We start from the raw sequence: 18,924 nt of genomic DNA on the forward strand, positions 1-18,924 counted from the left end.
AGTTAGAGAACTTTGTTCATTTTCTTTTATTCTGCACCATTTTCTAGAACCATCCCCAGTATTCATTGAATACCTCAGATATTTCACTTTAAAACTTGTACCTGGACTGGGAGTATCCTTCAGTGATAGAGTGCATACTTGGCATGTGTGAGACTCTGGGTTCAATCCTCAGCAAACAAACAAATGAATAACAACAACAACAACAAAACTAGTATTCCCTACAGTGGCTGGCACAGTAGTAAAGGCTCTACAAAAGGTAGAAAGATTAGACAAAAATAAAACCAGACACATTCACTCACTACTCTACATGGTCATGTAATCATCACGTAACTATTTCAGTCTCTTTTGCGATGTCAATTTCAAAAGGAAAGATAAAACTGTCATGCCCTATACATGACAGTTTGACGGTTTAAGTGTCACCACGATCTATATGATCTATTGTTCCAGGGGAATTATCTTGCTAAACTAACTTTAAAGTGCTACCTTTTATTATACAGAGAAATACACTTTTGTTTTCTCTTTTTTAATATATAATTAACTTTTAAGATCACATCGTGTTTACTTTGTGCTTTCTTTGTCTTGTGCATGCGAGGCAAGCACTCTACCAACTGAGCTATAGCCCCAGCCCTATTTTGTGCTTTCTTGGACCTAAAATGGCTCTTGATCATCAGTCTGTTGAGTATCTTGCAGGGGGTGGGGAGTAGAGAACATCTTTTTCAATATTCTCTACAGGACTTATTTATTTATTTTGATCTTTCTTCACTCTTTTGGCCAAGGTGAGGTTTTCCAGAGTGTGCTCTGGGCCATGGGGAAGAAAACAGATTTAACACTCAGAATCCGTACTTCTTGGTTAAACCGTTAACTTTGGTTCATTAGCACCACACCCTGACTTCTTTGTCTGGTAAGGGATATTGGCAGTGACACCACATAAATAACTCCTTTTAAAAAAGTGGTGATCCAAAGGCTGAAGGGGCCTTGATCATAATTATCTAGCTTTAATTTGTTTAAAACTTAATCTATTATAACTGTTCGACATCTACTAATACATTTAATCCTATTATCCCATTTTACAGATAAGAAACCAGAAGCAGAGTGAAATTAGGTAAGTCAAATGAGGGATCACAGCTAATAAGTGTTGGGTTCTGGTTGTCTTTGAGCCCGAGCAGTCTGGCTCCAGACACCACTGTCATAACTGCTTTGTTGTGCAATTTGTAAAAGATAAAACGTTCTCTCTCTTCTTTTAAACGTACATTTTCTAAAGCAAGAACCCCCCACTTCCACCTCCGTGGAGCCCTCCGTGCTGTCAGCGGTCAGTGGCGACACCAAGTGGCAATCTTTGTATACTGCAGCCCTTTCATAATTTCTATAAACCACCTTGCTCCAAGCTTGCGTTCTCTTCTCTCTCTCTCTCTCATAAAATTATACCACAAATACCCTAAGTCAAGCCAATATATTCGGTCTGCAGAGGCATCTTGGAGCACTAATCTTTCAGAGACAAGTTTGCTCCCAACTGGATTGCTATTCTTCAACCAATTTTTTCCTTTATCTGAGGAAGAGGTGTTTTATTCTAGTGTTAGCTTGTATTCTGGACTTTCTTTTTTACCTCTCCAACTATAATTGCACTATTTATGCCTGTCTTTTCCTGCCTCTTCTATTTCACCAGGGCCTGTATCTACAAATAAACTCTTGTTTTTTTTTTTCTACCCTGCAATGATGGGGGTGGATAGTGGGATTGAGGGGGGGGAAGCATACAAACAAACCTCTCCTTAAACAATCACCCCAGATTCACCTTCTTAAAGAAGAGTTTCAGTAAAGGAATTGCCTTGCTGAAAAACCCCAGTTCTTGAGCTAGGGGTGTAGCTCAGGAATAGAGTGAATGAGTGGCATGCACAAGGCCCTGGGTTCAATCTCCAAAATCAGAAATTTACACCCAACAAGACACCAATAAATAAAAGTGCTCAATTTTCTTCTCAGTCACTTTCTGAATTAAGCACAAATTCAGTCCAATTTCAGGATCCTTTGAAATCAGGTCCCAGTTTGCATTCTAGTTATAGCTCAGACAATTCTCTACAGTTCCCTACACAGCAGCTGTAAAGTGAAAATATTTTTAAAATGCACTTTGTTTTCTAAAGTTTCTCTAAAGTCTAAGTTTCTTTGGAAACTTTGCTGCTTGAAATAATATCCATAACAATAAATCATCCCACATTTGTCTGTAGGATACCAGTTTTTTGGATAAAGAGAAGTAGCCTTGATTTTCAACCCAGGTGCAGAGCTGCAGATAAGGGATATCTGGACATGACATTCCACGTCTATCTTTACTTTGTAGTTCCCAAGGATACAGGAATCTGAGTTCACTTCACAATTCAGACCTGGTGGTGACACCATGTGACACAGTCCTTTGCTTTAAGTTTACCAAACAAATGCTTTTTAAATTTTTTTTCAATGTCTTTTTATTTAGTGCTAGGTAGAAAGACAAAGTGACTTTCTTTCAGGGGCATGAAGGGATGTGTTGGCCAAAATACATAAATTCTAACACACTATGACTAATTCACTCGAACACATTTTCTTTTTCTTTCTTTTTTTAAAGGCAGAGAAAGAGAGAGAATTTTTTTATGTTTATTTTTAGTTTTCGGTGGACACAACATCTTTATTTTAATTTTATGTGCTGCTGAGGATCGAACCCAGTGCCCTGCACATGGCAGGTGAGAGTGTTACCACTTGAGCTACATGCCCAGTCCACTCAAACACATTTTCAAAGAAAAGTTTTCTTTTAAATTCACCTATTATCTATCTTTCCTCCAGTTCCTATAATGACCCTATGTTTTATTTTTGCTTGTTTGTTGAGATGACCATGTTCCCCCCCCCCCTTGGTGTGTGATATCCTCATTGCAATAGGTTAGATGTTTGGCTGTGTTGTCTTACAGATTTGTCTTTGGACTTTATGCTGATTGGGCTAAGATATAGGATTTGTATACTTAGGTTGTCCAAAGTAGGCATTCAAAATTGTTCACTGCAGTAGATGCTCAATTAGAGTACTTGGGTTCTAGTTATATTATTTGGATTGATGATATTGGTTTCAATCTCAGTTCTTGCAGTACCTTTATTAGTGGGTTCATTTTAACTAAGTAAATGCACTCCATTTGGCCAAAGTTTTATTTTCTTTAAAACAGGAGAGGGGCTATTTCTTCAAACCCTAGGGCAAGAGCTTTGGAGTCAAATCTTTGTTGGAATGTGCCGCTTATTATTTCTATAAGTTTTATTTTTCTGAGCCTTTGTTTGTAATGAGTAAAATGCAGAAAATACCAATAACTGCAACATAGATTTTCCAGTGTTACTATGAGGATCAACTTGGTTGCTATAAGTATCACATTGTTGAACATTATTCTTATTCCTACTATTATGTGAGGCTGGAAATTTTTCTTAACCTTCTGAGCTTTTGCATTCTTATGAATAAAAAATGGAGAAATAATGGTATATACTTCATGGGGTTATCATGAGTGAGATGAAAAAAAGAGTAAAGGGCTTTGGACAGTGCCTGGCATATACGAGGCTCAAAATATATGATCTGATGTTATTAGTATTAGCTTTCTACTAGTAACCACTCTGTGGGCCAGAAGTTCGTGATAAACAGTTTCATGCTAAGGACAGAACCAAAATCAAGGGACTGACAGGCTTAAAACGGTGAAACAGAATGGGCATTGGTTTCAAAAGCAACTAAAACGCCCAGCACTGGGTTTGGACCCGCCCAGTCCTCATTAAATATGGCAGCTAGCCGGGCCGTCCTACTGCGGTTGCGCATGTTGAAACTCCTCCCAGCAGCTCCTCCTAGGCTGCTGTGCCCCCTCCCTGCCCGGGCCGAGGTGCCGGGCTAGGGCCCTCCGTGGCGCGCACGCGCAGACGCCCGCTGGGCTGAGCTGATACTCTGGAGGCGCCTGTCACATGAGCCGCGCGCCCGCTCCGCTCCCCCTCCTCCCTGACTGGGCTGTGTGAATGAAGCTCTGCCGGCTACGTGGGGCGCTAGCTCAACTTAGTGTACTGGACGCCGGAGCCGCCTGAGCGCGCTGCCCACCGGCAGCGGACACAGACTCCGCAGCTCCTAACCTCGGCGACAGGTAAAGGCAAATGGGCTGTCCCTTCCCCAACAGGTCTTTAGTGGGCCCCTCGTCCCTGGCCCACCCCCGGAGCACCCTCTGATCGTAGCGACACAGGGGAAGCGCTCCTCTGCTGGCTCAGTCCCCCGGAGACGGGGTTCCCCTTGTCCAGACGCCGCCCCCTGGCACTCCGAGGAGGTAGACAGGCTAGTTCTAGCTAGTGCGGGGCGGCATCTTCCCGAGAGCCCAACCCAGTTCTCCGAGAAGGGTCCCTGGGCTGCCCAAGCGAAGTTTCCTTACGGAGCGGCGCCAGGAGTGCCCTGCTTTCGCCTGTGGTCCCCTTTCTAGGACTGGGCTAGGGTGGCGTTTTCTGGGAAAGCTCAGTCGAGGCCCCTGTTCTCCCTTGGCTCTGGACTTGCTTCAGGTTTGTGTGGGTCTTTGCGAAGTCGAGTTCAGACTCTCCGAAAAGTAGTCGCTGCGCGTTTTCCTTTTGCCACTTGAACGCGTGTGGCTGGTTCTCGCTTGACTTTTTGAGCCTGGCGCTTGAGCGCCTTTGCCAGTAAGGGGTAAGAGAAAGCTTTTACCTTTACACTGATGCGCGTTTACCTTTATGACCATTTCAGAGCAAATCAGTTGCCCGGAGTTCCGAGTGAAGTTGTACGTGTGCCCATGCGATAACGTCAGTGGAAACTGCCCCCCCCCATAAATGAGGGAAATACAGAAGTTGGAGCACTAAAAGCCAGTAAGAATCCGCTTTACATACACTTCAGACAGCTTTCTGGATTTAACTACAAATGCTAAATTTCTCCTTGTCCCAAGACGCGCACAATATTTCTTAACAATGAAATAAGAGAAGGAAAAAATGAAAAAATGAAAAGAAAAGGTAAACCAAAACAAACTGTTCCATGTTCCACATAAGTCTTTGGAGCGCCTTTTCCTGATGAATTCATCCTGGGACTTTCTAAAGTTCCTCCGTTTCCTAGGACGTGGCGAAACTTTCCTTATCCAAGGCACTGTCTTTTCTCTTTTGGTGTTTTGAGGATGGGTGTACACATTAACCTTTTTGTCCTTTAAAGAAAAAAGGTCATTAAAGACAGCTAACATGATTCTTTTAGTAGTAGCCTTCAGTGTTTATACTTTAGCTTTTTCAATTCAGAAGTGGACGTTTTGGTTGTATAGAAATAGCAATCTACTTTGATGTTCAGTAGGTCAAAAAATAGAGGGCTTTTTTTTTTTTTTTTTTTTTTTTAGAAAAAGCAGATTGGCTTGTGTGCTAAGTAAGGAAGACCCAATTATTAAGTAAGAACTTAAATGGACAAGTAGAGTGTTTAATATACTAAACCACCAAATCAAATTATGTACAGTAGTCAGACCTCTCATTTTTTGTCACATTCCTAGTTCTTTTCATATTCTTGCAAACAGTATTACCTAAGACTAGATTTGAAGTTGTAATAGTAGGAATTAGCTAAATTAATTAGATTGTAATTAAACTAGCGCTCTATTTTTGCATTTTCCTTTTTCCTTGATTAATTTCACCCTGATATGAGCAATATGCATTCGCTATAGGAAATTTGCAGAATGGGGAAAGTAAAATGGAGAGGAAGAACCACCACCCAAAGGGTATCATCATTTTTTACTTTTATTATACTTCCTTTCTTCTTTTTTTTCTTCCTATGTAAGACCTATCTTAAAACTTTAGCATATACAAAATTTGCTCTTCTTTCTACTGATCACTTACTGTAAAGTTGGGTATTTGGGGAGTTGAGGAGGGGGTTGGGTAGTAATGCTGCCTTTCATTCTACATGCAAGACTTTGCAATTGGAAAGATACAACAGTTATCTCATCCAACCACTCATCCTTTGAGTTCTGAACCCCGAGTACTAAAGCTCCAGTGATTCATGTAGAATTCAAAACTGAATGACAATATGAACTGACTCTAGATCTCTGATTTTCTTCAGCAATACCCTGATGCCCAAGGAATATGTGACACTACTGTGTCTGGTCTGCCTGTCCTTAAAAGAGAGATTCAGAGAGGGGCAGGAGATAATTTTCAATCATTTAATTTTTTTTTTCTTTTTAAGTGTTTATTTTTTCTGTTTGCATTTTCAGATTTGGGGCTTTAGCATATTGCAGAAACGAGGACCACATAGCTGTTTATCTATCTCAGTGCCATTCAAGTTTCCCTGCGAAACTGGGGGGCTCAGGGAAACTGAGCCTGTGACCCCAGTGTGAGAGAAGATACGATCAAGATGGCCATGTGGCAGGGTAAGAAATTAGCACTTATTCCTCTAACTGGTTGTTCTTTCTCCTCTATCTTCCACCCCCACTCAACTCTCCAAGTCAGTGGCAGGCAGCCAGCTATTTCTTTAATTTAACCCTTTGTCTTTGCAAGGACAAAGCACATTAATTTAAAAGAAGCTGCTGCTAGCTCGAAGTTCAAATTATTTTCAAGTGGTAGTTGGGGGAAATTAGAAAAATGTCATGCCAGAAGCATTTGAAATAATTCTCTTCATTTAAACATGTGCTCATGGGGGTTATATGTGAGGAAATGAGAAAGATGTTTTCCTATTTGCGTGTCTCATTTGTTACCAGCAGATTTGTATCACAAGATTCTGAAAGATGGGGGACACAGATATTGGTACCTCTCTGGCTTCCCCTTTGCAATAAAGACCTTCTTGGGATTTAGGCAGTTTGAAAAAGCATGTTTAATGTTGTAATGTTATACTTGCTGATAGAAGAAAAAATGCCTATTTTAACAATGTAAGCTACCAAGAACCAAGTTCAATGGTGTCTTAGCTGATAGATCACATCTCTTGTGAACTTGTGAATTTGTCTGACATATGAAGTTATCTTATTTTTGATGGGGTTGAGGATTGTGTCCTTGGGGATTGTATTGGAATCTTCAGGGGTACATGGCATTCTTATGTTTATCACAAGGGAGTTTGTGTTTAAGAAACAATAGATAAATAACACCAAAATTGGTTGTGATCCACAAAAGGTTAAGGACCACTTAGATGGAGTAGAGTGAAGTAGTTTGAATATCTATAAATATTCAACAGATAGGTTTCTAAGTGGATATCTTTTAAAGATATTTCATTGTGCTGGTTATGGTTTAAAATTTGTAGGCATACAAATGTCACAGTTTTGATTTATATGGATTGTCAAAGATATTGTTGAAATGGGATTTGGCCTGAATGCTGGCATTGACTCACATAATGGGCATTCAGGAGCAGTTTGGGGGGGCTGGGGTTGTGGCTCAGTGGTAAAGTGCTCGCCTAGCATGCACGAGGCACTGGGTTTGATTCTTAGCACCACATAAATGTTAAAATAAAGATATTGTGCCCACCTAAAACTTAAATATTTTTCAAAAAAGAGCAGTTTGGATAAACTCACTTAAATCCCGAGACATTCCTTCATTCAACAAACAGAATACAGATATGGATAAGATGCAGAACCTTAGAGTGTTCCTTGTGGTTTAGGAAAGACAGACATGATCAAATAATTGTGTAATGTTGAACCAGTGTTATAATAGGGAGAGGAGCAAAATGTGATGGAAGCCCAGAGAAAAGCATGATGAATTTTGAATCTTGAACTACTCTAAAAATGAGTAGGTGTTGGCCAGATGGGCAAATGAGAGAATTGCATTCTGGCAGACAGAGCAGCACTGTTAGGAACTTCAAGTTGCTTTGTTTGCCTAGTATGAGATGTATAGGGGCATGACCTCAGACAAAGCAGGGAAGGTAGTTGGAGGAGGCCAGAAAATAAAGAACCTTGTATGTTCTAGGAAGGATTTTACACTTTATCCTGGAGACAAAGATTCCAAACAGGGAAGTAACATAAGCAGATTTTGTTTTAGAAAGATTACTTTGGCATTGGTGCTGAGGTGGGGTGGGAGCTGGAGATAATGAAAGCCTGGATTCATTCAGGAGGTTTCTGGAATAGTGATTTAGGAGAAAGATGGTGAGAGTCTGAGCAGAAGAATCAGGGGCAGTGAGATTAGAGAGAAGAGGATAATTTCTAGAATGTTCTGTGACTGGATGTGACAAGATTGCCAGCCAGTTTGGGGGCTGGAGGCTAGTGGTGCCATTCTCTGAGGTTGAGAACAGGAGAAGTGGCAGAAGGACCCAGTTATGGTAGAAGCTAGAGTACTGAGCTTAGGTTTGACCTATCTGGGTTGAGGTACCTTTGGGCTGTCAGGTCACTGTTTCATAGATAGTTTTTAAATTATAAAACTGGAGATTGTGCAGGTAGGGCTATAAAATTTTGTTCCTAATGATGCATGAAGAGCTTGTGTTGTTTTTCCCTATGGCTAATGACATGTCTTTAGTTGTTAATGATTTATTTATTTTACAATAAAACATTTTAATGTTTGACAAATCTTAAAAAAAGATCATATTTTCTTAATAAATAATACATCTTGCAAGGCCCTGAAATCTTCTCTTCTTAAAATTACATTGAAGTGAAACCTCATTTTTCAAGTGTTAGTGAAGAGAGGAGCAGTACACATAAGTAAATTCTCTTGATCACTGTAGCCAATCCCTTCTTTTGTACAACCTCTGAATTGAGAAGTGTAGTGACATGATATTGTGGAAGGCAATATGGTCTAATAGTTACCTGTGTGGGTCTGGAGTCAACTCTTTAGGTTCTATCACTTGGTAGCTGTGAGGCTATGGGCAAGTCACTTAACCCCTCTGTGTTTCAGTTTCCCCTCTTATGAAATTGGGTAAAAATAGAACTCACCTTATAGTGTTATAAAGATGAATTAAGCTAATACATGCAAAACACTTGGAACATGGTAAGTGCCATATAAATGTATGCATTTATTATAACCATAAAATGCTTGTTTGGTGTATAATGATGTTCAGAATATTGTTTAGTGTATAATAGTGCTCAGTAAAATGTAATGATAGCTATTACTACTACAAATACTGCTATCACTATTATTTTCCTTTACCCTGATTGGGTTTGGGACTCTGTTCTATGGAGATAATTTCAGTTTGTCCTTGGAATCCCTGAGAGTCTCAGAGAATATCTAGCTTAATTTAGAGATTAAGCAACATGCCTAAGGTTAGATAGATAGTAGTTCTTCTTAGTGACAACACTAAAACCCAGCTTTCCTGTTTCCCTATCCCAGTATTCTTTCCATAGAAATGTGTCAAACTTCATCAGCTCAACGAAGCTTCTGAGTCAAGTCTCTGAGGAGCTATTTGAGAAAATGTAAGAGGCAGAGAAACCCAAATCTCCTTGGTTTTTTTGGATCATTGCTGTCTAATTCCTCCATGGAGAATTTAATCAGAAACCCTGTACCCCTTAAGCACTGTCAATAGTATTATTTTGATTTCACTTTGATCTTTCCAAGTTGCCAAGACTGGCCTTGAACTCTAATACATGTTCTGTCCACATTAAACAGAGTGTATCAGGCATACTTGAAGGTTTTTGACAACTTATGATGAGCCTTAATAACATCAGTTGTGCTTTATCATTTTTTATTGAATCCTGGGCCTTGTATATGGTAGGCAGATGCTTTATCATTGAGATACATTTCCCAGGCCCTTTTAAAAATATTTTCTTTTGAGATAAGGGTCTTGCTAAGTTGTTGAGGCTGGCCTCAAACTTGGGATCTTCCTGCCACAGTCTCCTAAGTAGCTGGGATTATAGGTGTGTGCCACTGTGCCCAGCATAATATCAGTTTTATTGGTCTAATGGTCAAAAAAATATTGAAGGGCTAGGGTTGTGGCTCGGTGGTAGAGTGCTCACCTAGCATGTCATGTGAGGTGCTGGGTTCAATCCTCAGCACCACATAAAAATAAATAAATAAAATAAAAGGTATTGTGTCCAACTATAACTAAAAATATTTTAAAAAAGAGAAAATATTGAAGAGGAGACTACCCACTTTGAGGTTGGAGACTTACGTTGTCAGGTGTTATTTATTTACTCAGTTAACAATTATTGAACTTGAGTTGTGTGCTGGGCCCTAGAGATGCAATGGTCAAGGTAAACAGGCATGGTTTCTGCTCTCCTGGAACTTACTGACTACTAGGATAAAAGTAACATTTCAAATTAATGAAATTATTTATTTAACAAACATGCTGAAGTAATTTGGAAAAAATGGCATCTACTTAAATTTAGAAGGATTAATATTATTTTGGGGGTACTGGTAATTGAACCTAGGGGTGCTTTACCACTCAGCTATATCTCCAGTCCTTTTTATTTTTTATTCTGAAACAGGATCTTGCCAAGTTGCCAAGACTGGCCTTGAACTTCAGTCCTCCTGCCTCAGTCTCTCAAGTCCCTGGTATTATAGGTGTGCACCACTGCACTCAGCTAAAATAGTTTTTCTTTATAAAGGAGGAGGGCATCAGAATTTCTTATGGTCCTTTAAAAATATTCTTGCTCAGGTCTCATGCCCCTCAAATTATGCTTCATTCTTAGGACCTGAACATTTAAAGAAGCCCTGTGAGCAATTCTGATGCATAAACCTGTTTGGAACTGCTGCATTAAATAAATAAAAGTTTTTAAAAAAGAGAGTAATGATAAAGGAACTAAAAAAATTAGAGGAGACTGTATAATCTTGGTGTAGGGAAGATATTTGTGTGCATAATATCAAAGGCAGAATAATAAAGAAAAAGATTAATATCATCAATTATATGAAAATTAAAAACTTCTGCACAAGCCATAAATAAAGTTAATGAGAAAATTAGGAATAATTGCAACAAGACTCATTATCCTTAATACATAAACACTTAGCAATAAGAAAAATAGGAGGGTTTTACTAGAAAAAAGTACAATGGATGGGGAAAATGTGCAAAGGAATATATATATATATATAAAAGGAGAAATCCTAATGACCAGTAAACATGAAAAAGGTACTATCTCAGGAGTAGTCAAAGAAAGGGAAATTAGAATGGGAGGCAATTTTCTCTGATATAATTTGCAAAGATTAAAATGGAATGACCGAACTCAGTGTTGGCAAGAACTTGAGTGAGCAGCCGTTTTAAAACACTTCTAATGGAATGTAAATTTGGCAATATTTATCAAAAACTTAAAAAAATGGGTTTACCACAGGATAATGGATGGAACTTGAGATCATTATGTTAATTGAAATAAACCAAACTCAGAAGTGTCAAGGGTCATGTGTTTTCTCATATGTGGAAGCTAGGGAGGAAAAAGGAAAAAAGAGGTGTGTGGGGGATCCCATGAAAATAAAGGGGCATCAACAGAGGAAAGGACTAGAAGGTGGGAGGTGGGGAGGGAGTAGAGGAGCAGGAGAGGGATATTGACCAAATTGTTACATTGTGTGCATGTATGAATATGTAACAACAAATTCTGCCATTATGTATATAATGCACCAATAAAAATGTGGAAGAGAGACATTCTAACAGAACTAAAAAGTATGTTTACCTTTTGACTACACAATTCATTTTTTAAAAATTTATCCTAAATAATTAAGGATGTGCCCAAGGATATATCAATAAGGATATTAGTTGCACCGTTTTCTATAATGGGAAAATTGGTCACACACATTCTTTATCAGCTGTATGGTGTTGGGTAGTTAACTTGCCTTAGTGCTCCTTAATTTCTCCATCAGTAAAATAGGTATGAAATAGTAGTTAACCTAATAATCCCCAACTTCAGGGCCTATTAGGATCACCTGGGGAATCCCAATTTCTGAAGCCCAGGCCTCACTCAGCTCAATTGAATCTGAATCCCTGAGGGTGAGACGGAAAAATTAGTATTATTAAGTTCCTCAGGTGGTTCTATTGTGCATTTGGGAACCACTGAGAAGTTGTTGATGACATTAAATGGGAAAATCATAATGACTGGCATATGGCAAGAATTCAATATGTATTATTGCTATTTTAATATCAATAGTATGACCATATTTTAACATGTGTTTGTACCCATGTATGTATAATATTGAGAAATATCTCAGATGGTATATGCAAAAGTATTAAATAGATGTATCTTGGTTGTAGAATGTGTGTGCTTATAATACACAGGCACTGTGTTTGATCTCTAGCACTGCAAAAATTGTTAAAAAATTGTTATTGACTTATTTTTTAATCTGTGAATAACACACATTACTTGTTGAACTATACTTTCTGAAGGAAATATATATGTATATATGTGTGTGTGAGTGTATATATATATATACACACACACACACACACACACTCACACACAGTTTATTTAAAAGATATTTACATTTAAAAACTGAAGACATAGTGGAAAAATAAGAATTCATACCCCATTTGAATCAAATGTATGATATGTCAAGATCATTGTAATGTTTTGAGCAACTAATAAAAAATAAAAAAAACCAAAACTGAAGACATAGTTTCTGTACCAGGAGAATATAAGTAAATTACGGCAGATCCATAGAGCATAATAACCTGGCCATTAATCAGGACTAATGCTGTGCAGAATATTCATGAGATAAATACAGAATGTAAAGAAATGATTCAAAGTTGCTAAAGTGGCTTGCTTCAGGTGATTGTATACACTTACCCCCTCCACTTAATTTTTAACTTTTATTTTCCAAATTTGTGCAACAAATATATATATTACTTTTTTTTTATACCAGGGATTGAACACAGGGGTGCTTAGCCACTGAGCCACATTCCCAGACCTTTTTATGTTTTATTTAGTGACAGGGTCTCTCTGAGTTGCTTAGAGCCTTGATAAGTTGCTGACGCTGTTTTAGAACTTGTGATCTTCCTGCCTCAGCCTCCTGAGCTGCTGGGATTACAGGCATGTGCCATTGTGCCTGGCTATGTATTACTTGTATAACACATGAACAAGTGATTTGAAAATGAGATGTAAAAGTCACTCAACTATCAAAAAGTGCCTCCAACATGGAGCATAGCATTTGGATTTATGAAAAATTGTTTCAGCCACTCTGTGTCCCTCTCTACCTTTGAATTAAAAAAAACAAAAACAACAACAACAACAAAAAAAAAAAACAACCAAGCTCTGGAGAGTGTGGTTAGAGCAGAATTTTTGCTATTAATACTTCCTCAAGTACTCTTGTAATTTTTGGCTGTCTTATTGATTCCAAAATGTCCTTTGGGGAGTGAGAGTGTGGGACAGGGAGATTGTGTAAAAATGGAGGGGAATACACTGCATGGAAAGAAGACGTTACATAATAAGACGAGGTGGCATAATATGTCAGGGTATGCATGAAAATAAGGCAAAGGAAATTGTTAGAAAATAGTTGCAAGGAGAAACTGTCCTGCTGGCTTCAAATCCAAAGGGAGTGTATGTTTCAACTTTGCAGATTTTTTTTTAGCACATCACAGGGTATTTGTAAACATTCTGGATATTTAGCTAACATTTGATGGGCCAGGAGGGACTGTCACAAAGCAGTCAGTGAATTGAAGACAGAGGGTCAGTGTGAAATCTGGGTAGCCCCATGGATTGCTAATTGGGCCACTATTACCTAAAAAAAAAACCCATCTGGTCCTGACTGTTGACTAAAATGTTAGTACCCTTGTGACTCTGGAATGAAAGTCAGGTTTTTATAGCATTAGTAAGGAAGCAGTGCCTCTCCCTTTTTTCCCCTCCATCTGGCACAGTGCCTTCCCTACAGCAGGTACTCAAGAAATGAGTTCTTTGTCAATTTAAAAATAAACATATAAATTTTTAAAAAAAAATTTTAAAAATGAGTTCTTTGTCTCTCTTTACCTGTTACCTTTCCACAACTCAAGAGAAATAGATGAGGGATGAATTGTGGTGGAAAGAATTGAGTAGGGGGTAAATGAAAACAGCCTTTCAGGAAATTATTCTTTATGAGTCAATCATTCTTTCCCAAGCACACAGCTGCAGGCCCTGGAATCTGATACACCTGGATCTGAACCCAGTTCTGCCATTGGGCAGCCAAAGTTACCTAAACTCTAAAAGACTTAATTGTTTCATCTGAGGTCAAGTACAGTCTCTGGAGACACACTAGCTGAGTTTGAGTTTTGGCTCTGTCACTACTAGTTCTGTGACTTTGGGCAAGTTATTTAATCTCTTTTTGCCTCGACATCTTCATCTGTAAAATGGGATTAGTAATGAGAGCTATTTATAGAATTATTGGGACAATGTGATGCATTAATACATTTATACAGCAATTTGACAATTACCTGGCAGTTGTTGAGTGCATGCAAGGACTGGTCTTTATTATTAGAATATGCAAAAGAGATAATATTACCTTACATACTTCTGGGTGTGAATGAGGCTGTCATGGAAATGGCTGGCTCATTGTAGTTGCTTTGATTATACTATAATTGGAGCATAAATATAAAATTAAGAATGTTATGAAAGGGATGTTTTAAAACTGGAAATGATCTTTGGAGGTGATCTCTTTCAAATGTCTAATCTTGTAATGGAATCATTGAGGCCCAGTGAGACATTCTGGGTCACACAGTTGTCACAAGATACCTAGACCAGGACCAGATCCGGGGACTTAACACTAATCAAAGCTGGCTCTTTGTCTACCTGTTTAGCCCCATTGCATCAGGCTGGCTCCCTTTGGCTTGGGAATTTTATAGTTTCTAGCTAAATGTTTGTCTTTCTCCACTCTCTCTTTTTTTTTTTTTTTTTTAGGGATTGAACTCAGTTTCCCTTTACCACTGAGCCACATTCCCAATCCTTTTTTGTATTATTTACAGACAGGGTCTCACTGAGTTGCTTAGTGCCTCATCATTGCTAAGGCTGACTTTGAACTCATGATCCTCTTGCCTTAGCCACTGGGATTATAGGCTTGTGCCTCTGTGCCTGGCTCCCACTATCTTTTATTGGTACTATGAAAAGTTTAGGTTTTTTTTCCCTAAAAACATTGTGTTTTCATTGTAGCTTCTGAGATAGTTTTTTCTTCTGGTTACTACATTAGCATTTTTTAAATAAACTATCGGTTCTTATGTTTTAACCAGAATTATGATTCAGAGCTTCCTGTTTCATGTAGAGCTGTTTTGGGTGTCCGGCATAGGGAGAGAGGAAGGACTAGGAAGTTTCACTATTGGTGGCAACAAATGCCAGATTCTTCTTATTACCTTCATGAACACCCTGGATATTTATAGACCTGTGGTCAGACCAGAGAAACAGTTGAGGAATTAGTAGTATGAGGTAACTCTTTCAGTAATGTCATGTTGTGATGCTTTTCAGCTCCAAACAATTCTAGCATTAGGTTGCAATTTATTGTATTTGTGTAGGATTTCTCCCTTGGCTACTTTCTATGACAACATAGAGAAACAGAAATTACAACACAGAGTATAAAGAAAGAAAGCTAGGACTGGGACCATCCGGTAGAAATGAAATGGTTATTACCAGATAATGTGAGATACTCAGGCACTGAATTTCTTTCTTTTTTAATTTATTTCTTACATACATGACAATAGTGGAGTGCATTACATTCATAATTATCCATTCACAGCACAATTTTTTGTAACTCTGTATTTAAAGTATGTTCACACCAAATTATGTCATTATACATGAGCTCTCTTATTTTTTTTGCATACAATTCTTAATACACCTTTATACCATCATTTATCATATCTCTTTGTATATAAGGTATGTTGACCCCAAATTCACATCTTCATACATGTATTTTGTATAATGATTACCATCACCTCCCACCATCCTTGCTATTCCCCTTGCCCCTCCCTTTCCCTCCCACCCCTATTCCCTATCTAGAGGTAATTTTCCTCCCATGCTCTCCCTCCCTACCCCACTTTGAGTCACCCTCCCTTATATCAGAGAAAACATTCAGCATTTGTTTTTGGGGGGGATTGACTAGCTTCATTTAGCATAATCTTCTCTAATGCCATCCATTTCCCTGCAAATGCCATGATCTGAATTTTTCTTCTTTCTTCTTCTGACCCTCCAAGAAAAACATCCTTAATTACATCATTGACATCTTCTGGCCAAAAATATGTCCAGATGTAGAGATAGCACCTGGCTTTGTCTATGCTAAATCTTCTGGTCTTTCCACCACCCTCCCTTTGGTCTGGCTTGACCTATGAGCCACCTGTGACTCAACACTGAAAATCACTTGAAATCGTGCTGTTTCCTACTTAGCTTGAGAATGGTGAGAAGCAGGTGAGCAGGGGACTTCCTGCTGTCCAAATTCCCAACTCTGCCAAGATCTTTTCTTCCCTGGGTTCAGTACTGTGGTAATAAATAATAACAGAGCTTCCTCCTCTTACATGTCTCTGCATTGAATAATTGTACCACCATGCACTCAAATATCAAAACCCAAATTTTGAGAAGCGGCACGTATTACTTGCTCTTGCCCCACCTGCAGGTTGCCTACCCTGCTCACCTAAATCATTTCAGTAAGAAGTGTTCCTGGCAAATACCTCCCTTCCTTTAGCAAACATAGCCTCCCTCATCCTCTGGTAAAATTTGTCTTTACTTTCTTTGTGTATTTTCCCTGCTCTATTGTTTAGCCCTCAAGAGTATTGGCTGCATTCATTCAATCTTCTAGTTCTTTCTGCTGTGTGCCAGGCTCTGGATTGGGGCTGGAGATGCTGGGGTCATTATTACTGCCCTCTCAAGCCTTTCAGTCTCCTGAGGAAATGGAGCGCAAACAAATATATAGGTATTTCCATATATTTGTGAGTGTGTGAGTGCAAGGAAAGACGTATGAAAAAATAAATGAGGCATAATTTAGAGGGGTGGGGCAGAGATCTGGGAGGAAATGACAGATTCATCTGAGACCTGAAAGATGTAGTAGGAGTTATCCAGGCAAAGAATTAGGATCCACCGTGAAGTAAATTAAGTGGAAATCCCTGATGTGGAAAAAAAATGGTGTTCTTTCCTACTGTATTTTAGGGTTGCTGGTCCATAGTGAATGAAGTATAAAGGTGTCTGAGATAAAAGGCTGTGTAGGTCATGTTGCCTAAGTAATCCTGACTGGGTAATGTGAAGCCTTCAAAGATGGGTCTATTGGGTGTGTGACCAGTGAGTGATCAGGGAATGTCTCATTCATCTAATATGAAGTACATAGCAGAGAGTGCCCAGCACATGGTATGTGCTCATTTAATTTTTGTTTAATGAGTAACAGCTGTTTGGCTTTTCTATCAGATTTATGATGGAGATTAAATGAAGAAGGTATGCTAAGGTGCTTTGCAAAACATAAAATATTGACCAAATGTTATTCTAGATGTGATTCAGAGTCTTGCTTACAGAGGTTCACTGTTAGGAACCCCCCCATTCTCTGTTAAACTAGCAAAATCTCTCAGTAAGATCATCCCATCCATAAATATGCTGATGTACTGAGTTCTTGCATATTCAAAGCTGTGTCTCCATTTGCCAAAACCTTTAACTAATTATGGGTGAGTGGAAACTACCTTATATCACACCATTATGTAGCACTCCTGGTGTTAGAGATAATTATGGGTGATATTGCCAGGGGCAGTATAGTTTTCTATGCTGAATTTACTTTTTAAATCTCAGTCTAACAAATCTATTATTTAAGAGCTGGATTAATACTGAGGAATAGCACCCTGTTAATTTGCATTTGGATGGGAGCAAGGCTAGTCACAGCAGGGTGTTGTTGCCACCAACGGTGGCACTTGGTTTTCTGATAATCAGTGCTTTGCTATTCTTGTGTTAATATCTAGTTCTCCATTTGAGCTGCAGGAGCTTCAGACCAGACCATTGACTTAAAAGCCTACCTCTGTGCACTGTTGGTGGTAATATAAATTGGTAGAGTCCATTTGGAAGACAGCTTGGAAGTCCCTATGAAAATGTAAAATGTGAATACCTTTTGATCCAGTGAATCTGTACTAAAAAGGAACTGAACAAATGTCACTTGTTACAAGGATGTTGGTTACCTTGTTGTTGCCCTCTTTTCACTATGGGCAATCTGAATGTCCACCATGAGAGATGGATATGTTGATTATGGTGTATATACACTATGGGCTGCTGCTCACCTCAATAAGAAGAGTGAAGTAGATATAGATACAGTGGCAGGGAATGATGATGAAGATACATTTTTCAGTGGGGAAAAAGGTGCAGAATGATATGCATTATAGGATTCCATTTGTACAGTAGAAAGAAGTGGGGGTTATGTTGGGATAGATAAGAGTTTTAATATATGTTTACTTACATTTGCTTAGGAAATTTCTGGAATGAGGCATAAGAGACAGTTCTCTATTACCTTGGACATTAAGGGTAGTAGGTCTAGGGGTTTTTAAATTTTCACTTGACACTTTTTTATAACTGCTTGACTTTTTACAACAACCTAGAATATCTCTATGAATAATAAAGTTTAAATAAAACTATACCCCACTAGATTTCTTCCTTGCAACTACTGATTTTTTTTTTGTAAGAAGTAAAAGGTATACTAATGGTTGAGATGGGACGTCAATCCGAAGAACAGTAGGCAGAGTTGGGGGCGGGGTCATAAAACTATGGGCCTCTAAAAGTCACCAGGAATCATCCATGGACATAGGGTTTAGGGGAGATGTTGCTTTGTTAAATCTTAATGCTAAGAAAATAAATAAGATTAAATTATATAAAGATTGTGATTTTATTAGTTTTTTTGATGAAACATTATAATTATATCATTAGTTTTAATCTCTTGAGTGTTTAAGTACCTAAACAGTATAGTAATTGTATTACAGACCACAGTTTAAAAATTAAATGTCTCAGTGTCTAGAATAATAGCTGTTGTTCTTGTTCAACTCGTTTGAATGTTGTAAGTGAATCTAGCCTACAATTTCTTGAGCCTTTTGCTTAAGAATCTGAAGAGAAATAGAGGTATGTATGAAGTAGAGGAGATATAAGTTTTCTAATATTTACATTTTGGAGTTTTGCTTAAATTAAGTATTCAAATCCCTTCAGGCTT

At 38.5% G+C, this 18,924-nt stretch overlaps 1 protein-coding gene across 2 annotated transcripts in view; it reads left to right on the forward strand.

Moving 5' to 3' along the window:
- The first annotated feature begins 3,895 nt into the window (after positions 1 to 3,895).
- The window catches only part of Clcn5 (chloride voltage-gated channel 5), a 159,269-nt gene continuing 144,240 nt past the window's right edge, over positions 3,896 to 18,924 (forward strand). Inside the window, exons 1-3 of one of the 2 annotated variants that reach the window (XM_040280724.2) lie at positions 3,896 to 4,112; positions 4,715 to 4,833; positions 6,201 to 6,356. In XM_040280724.2, the coding sequence (XP_040136658.1) occupies positions 6,341 to 6,356 (16 nt within the window). In that variant the 5' untranslated portion in view covers positions 3,896 to 4,112; positions 4,715 to 4,833; positions 6,201 to 6,340. Of the gene's footprint in view, positions 4,113 to 4,714; positions 4,834 to 4,959; positions 4,975 to 6,200; positions 6,357 to 18,924 lie in introns of those variants that run through there. The other variant, XM_078034867.1, reaches the window with a different exon arrangement.

The sequence above is a fragment of the Ictidomys tridecemlineatus genome, chromosome X (genome assembly GCF_052094955.1).
Source record: "Ictidomys tridecemlineatus isolate mIctTri1 chromosome X, mIctTri1.hap1, whole genome shotgun sequence".
In the NCBI taxonomy this organism is placed as follows: Eukaryota; Metazoa; Chordata; class Mammalia; order Rodentia; family Sciuridae; genus Ictidomys; species Ictidomys tridecemlineatus.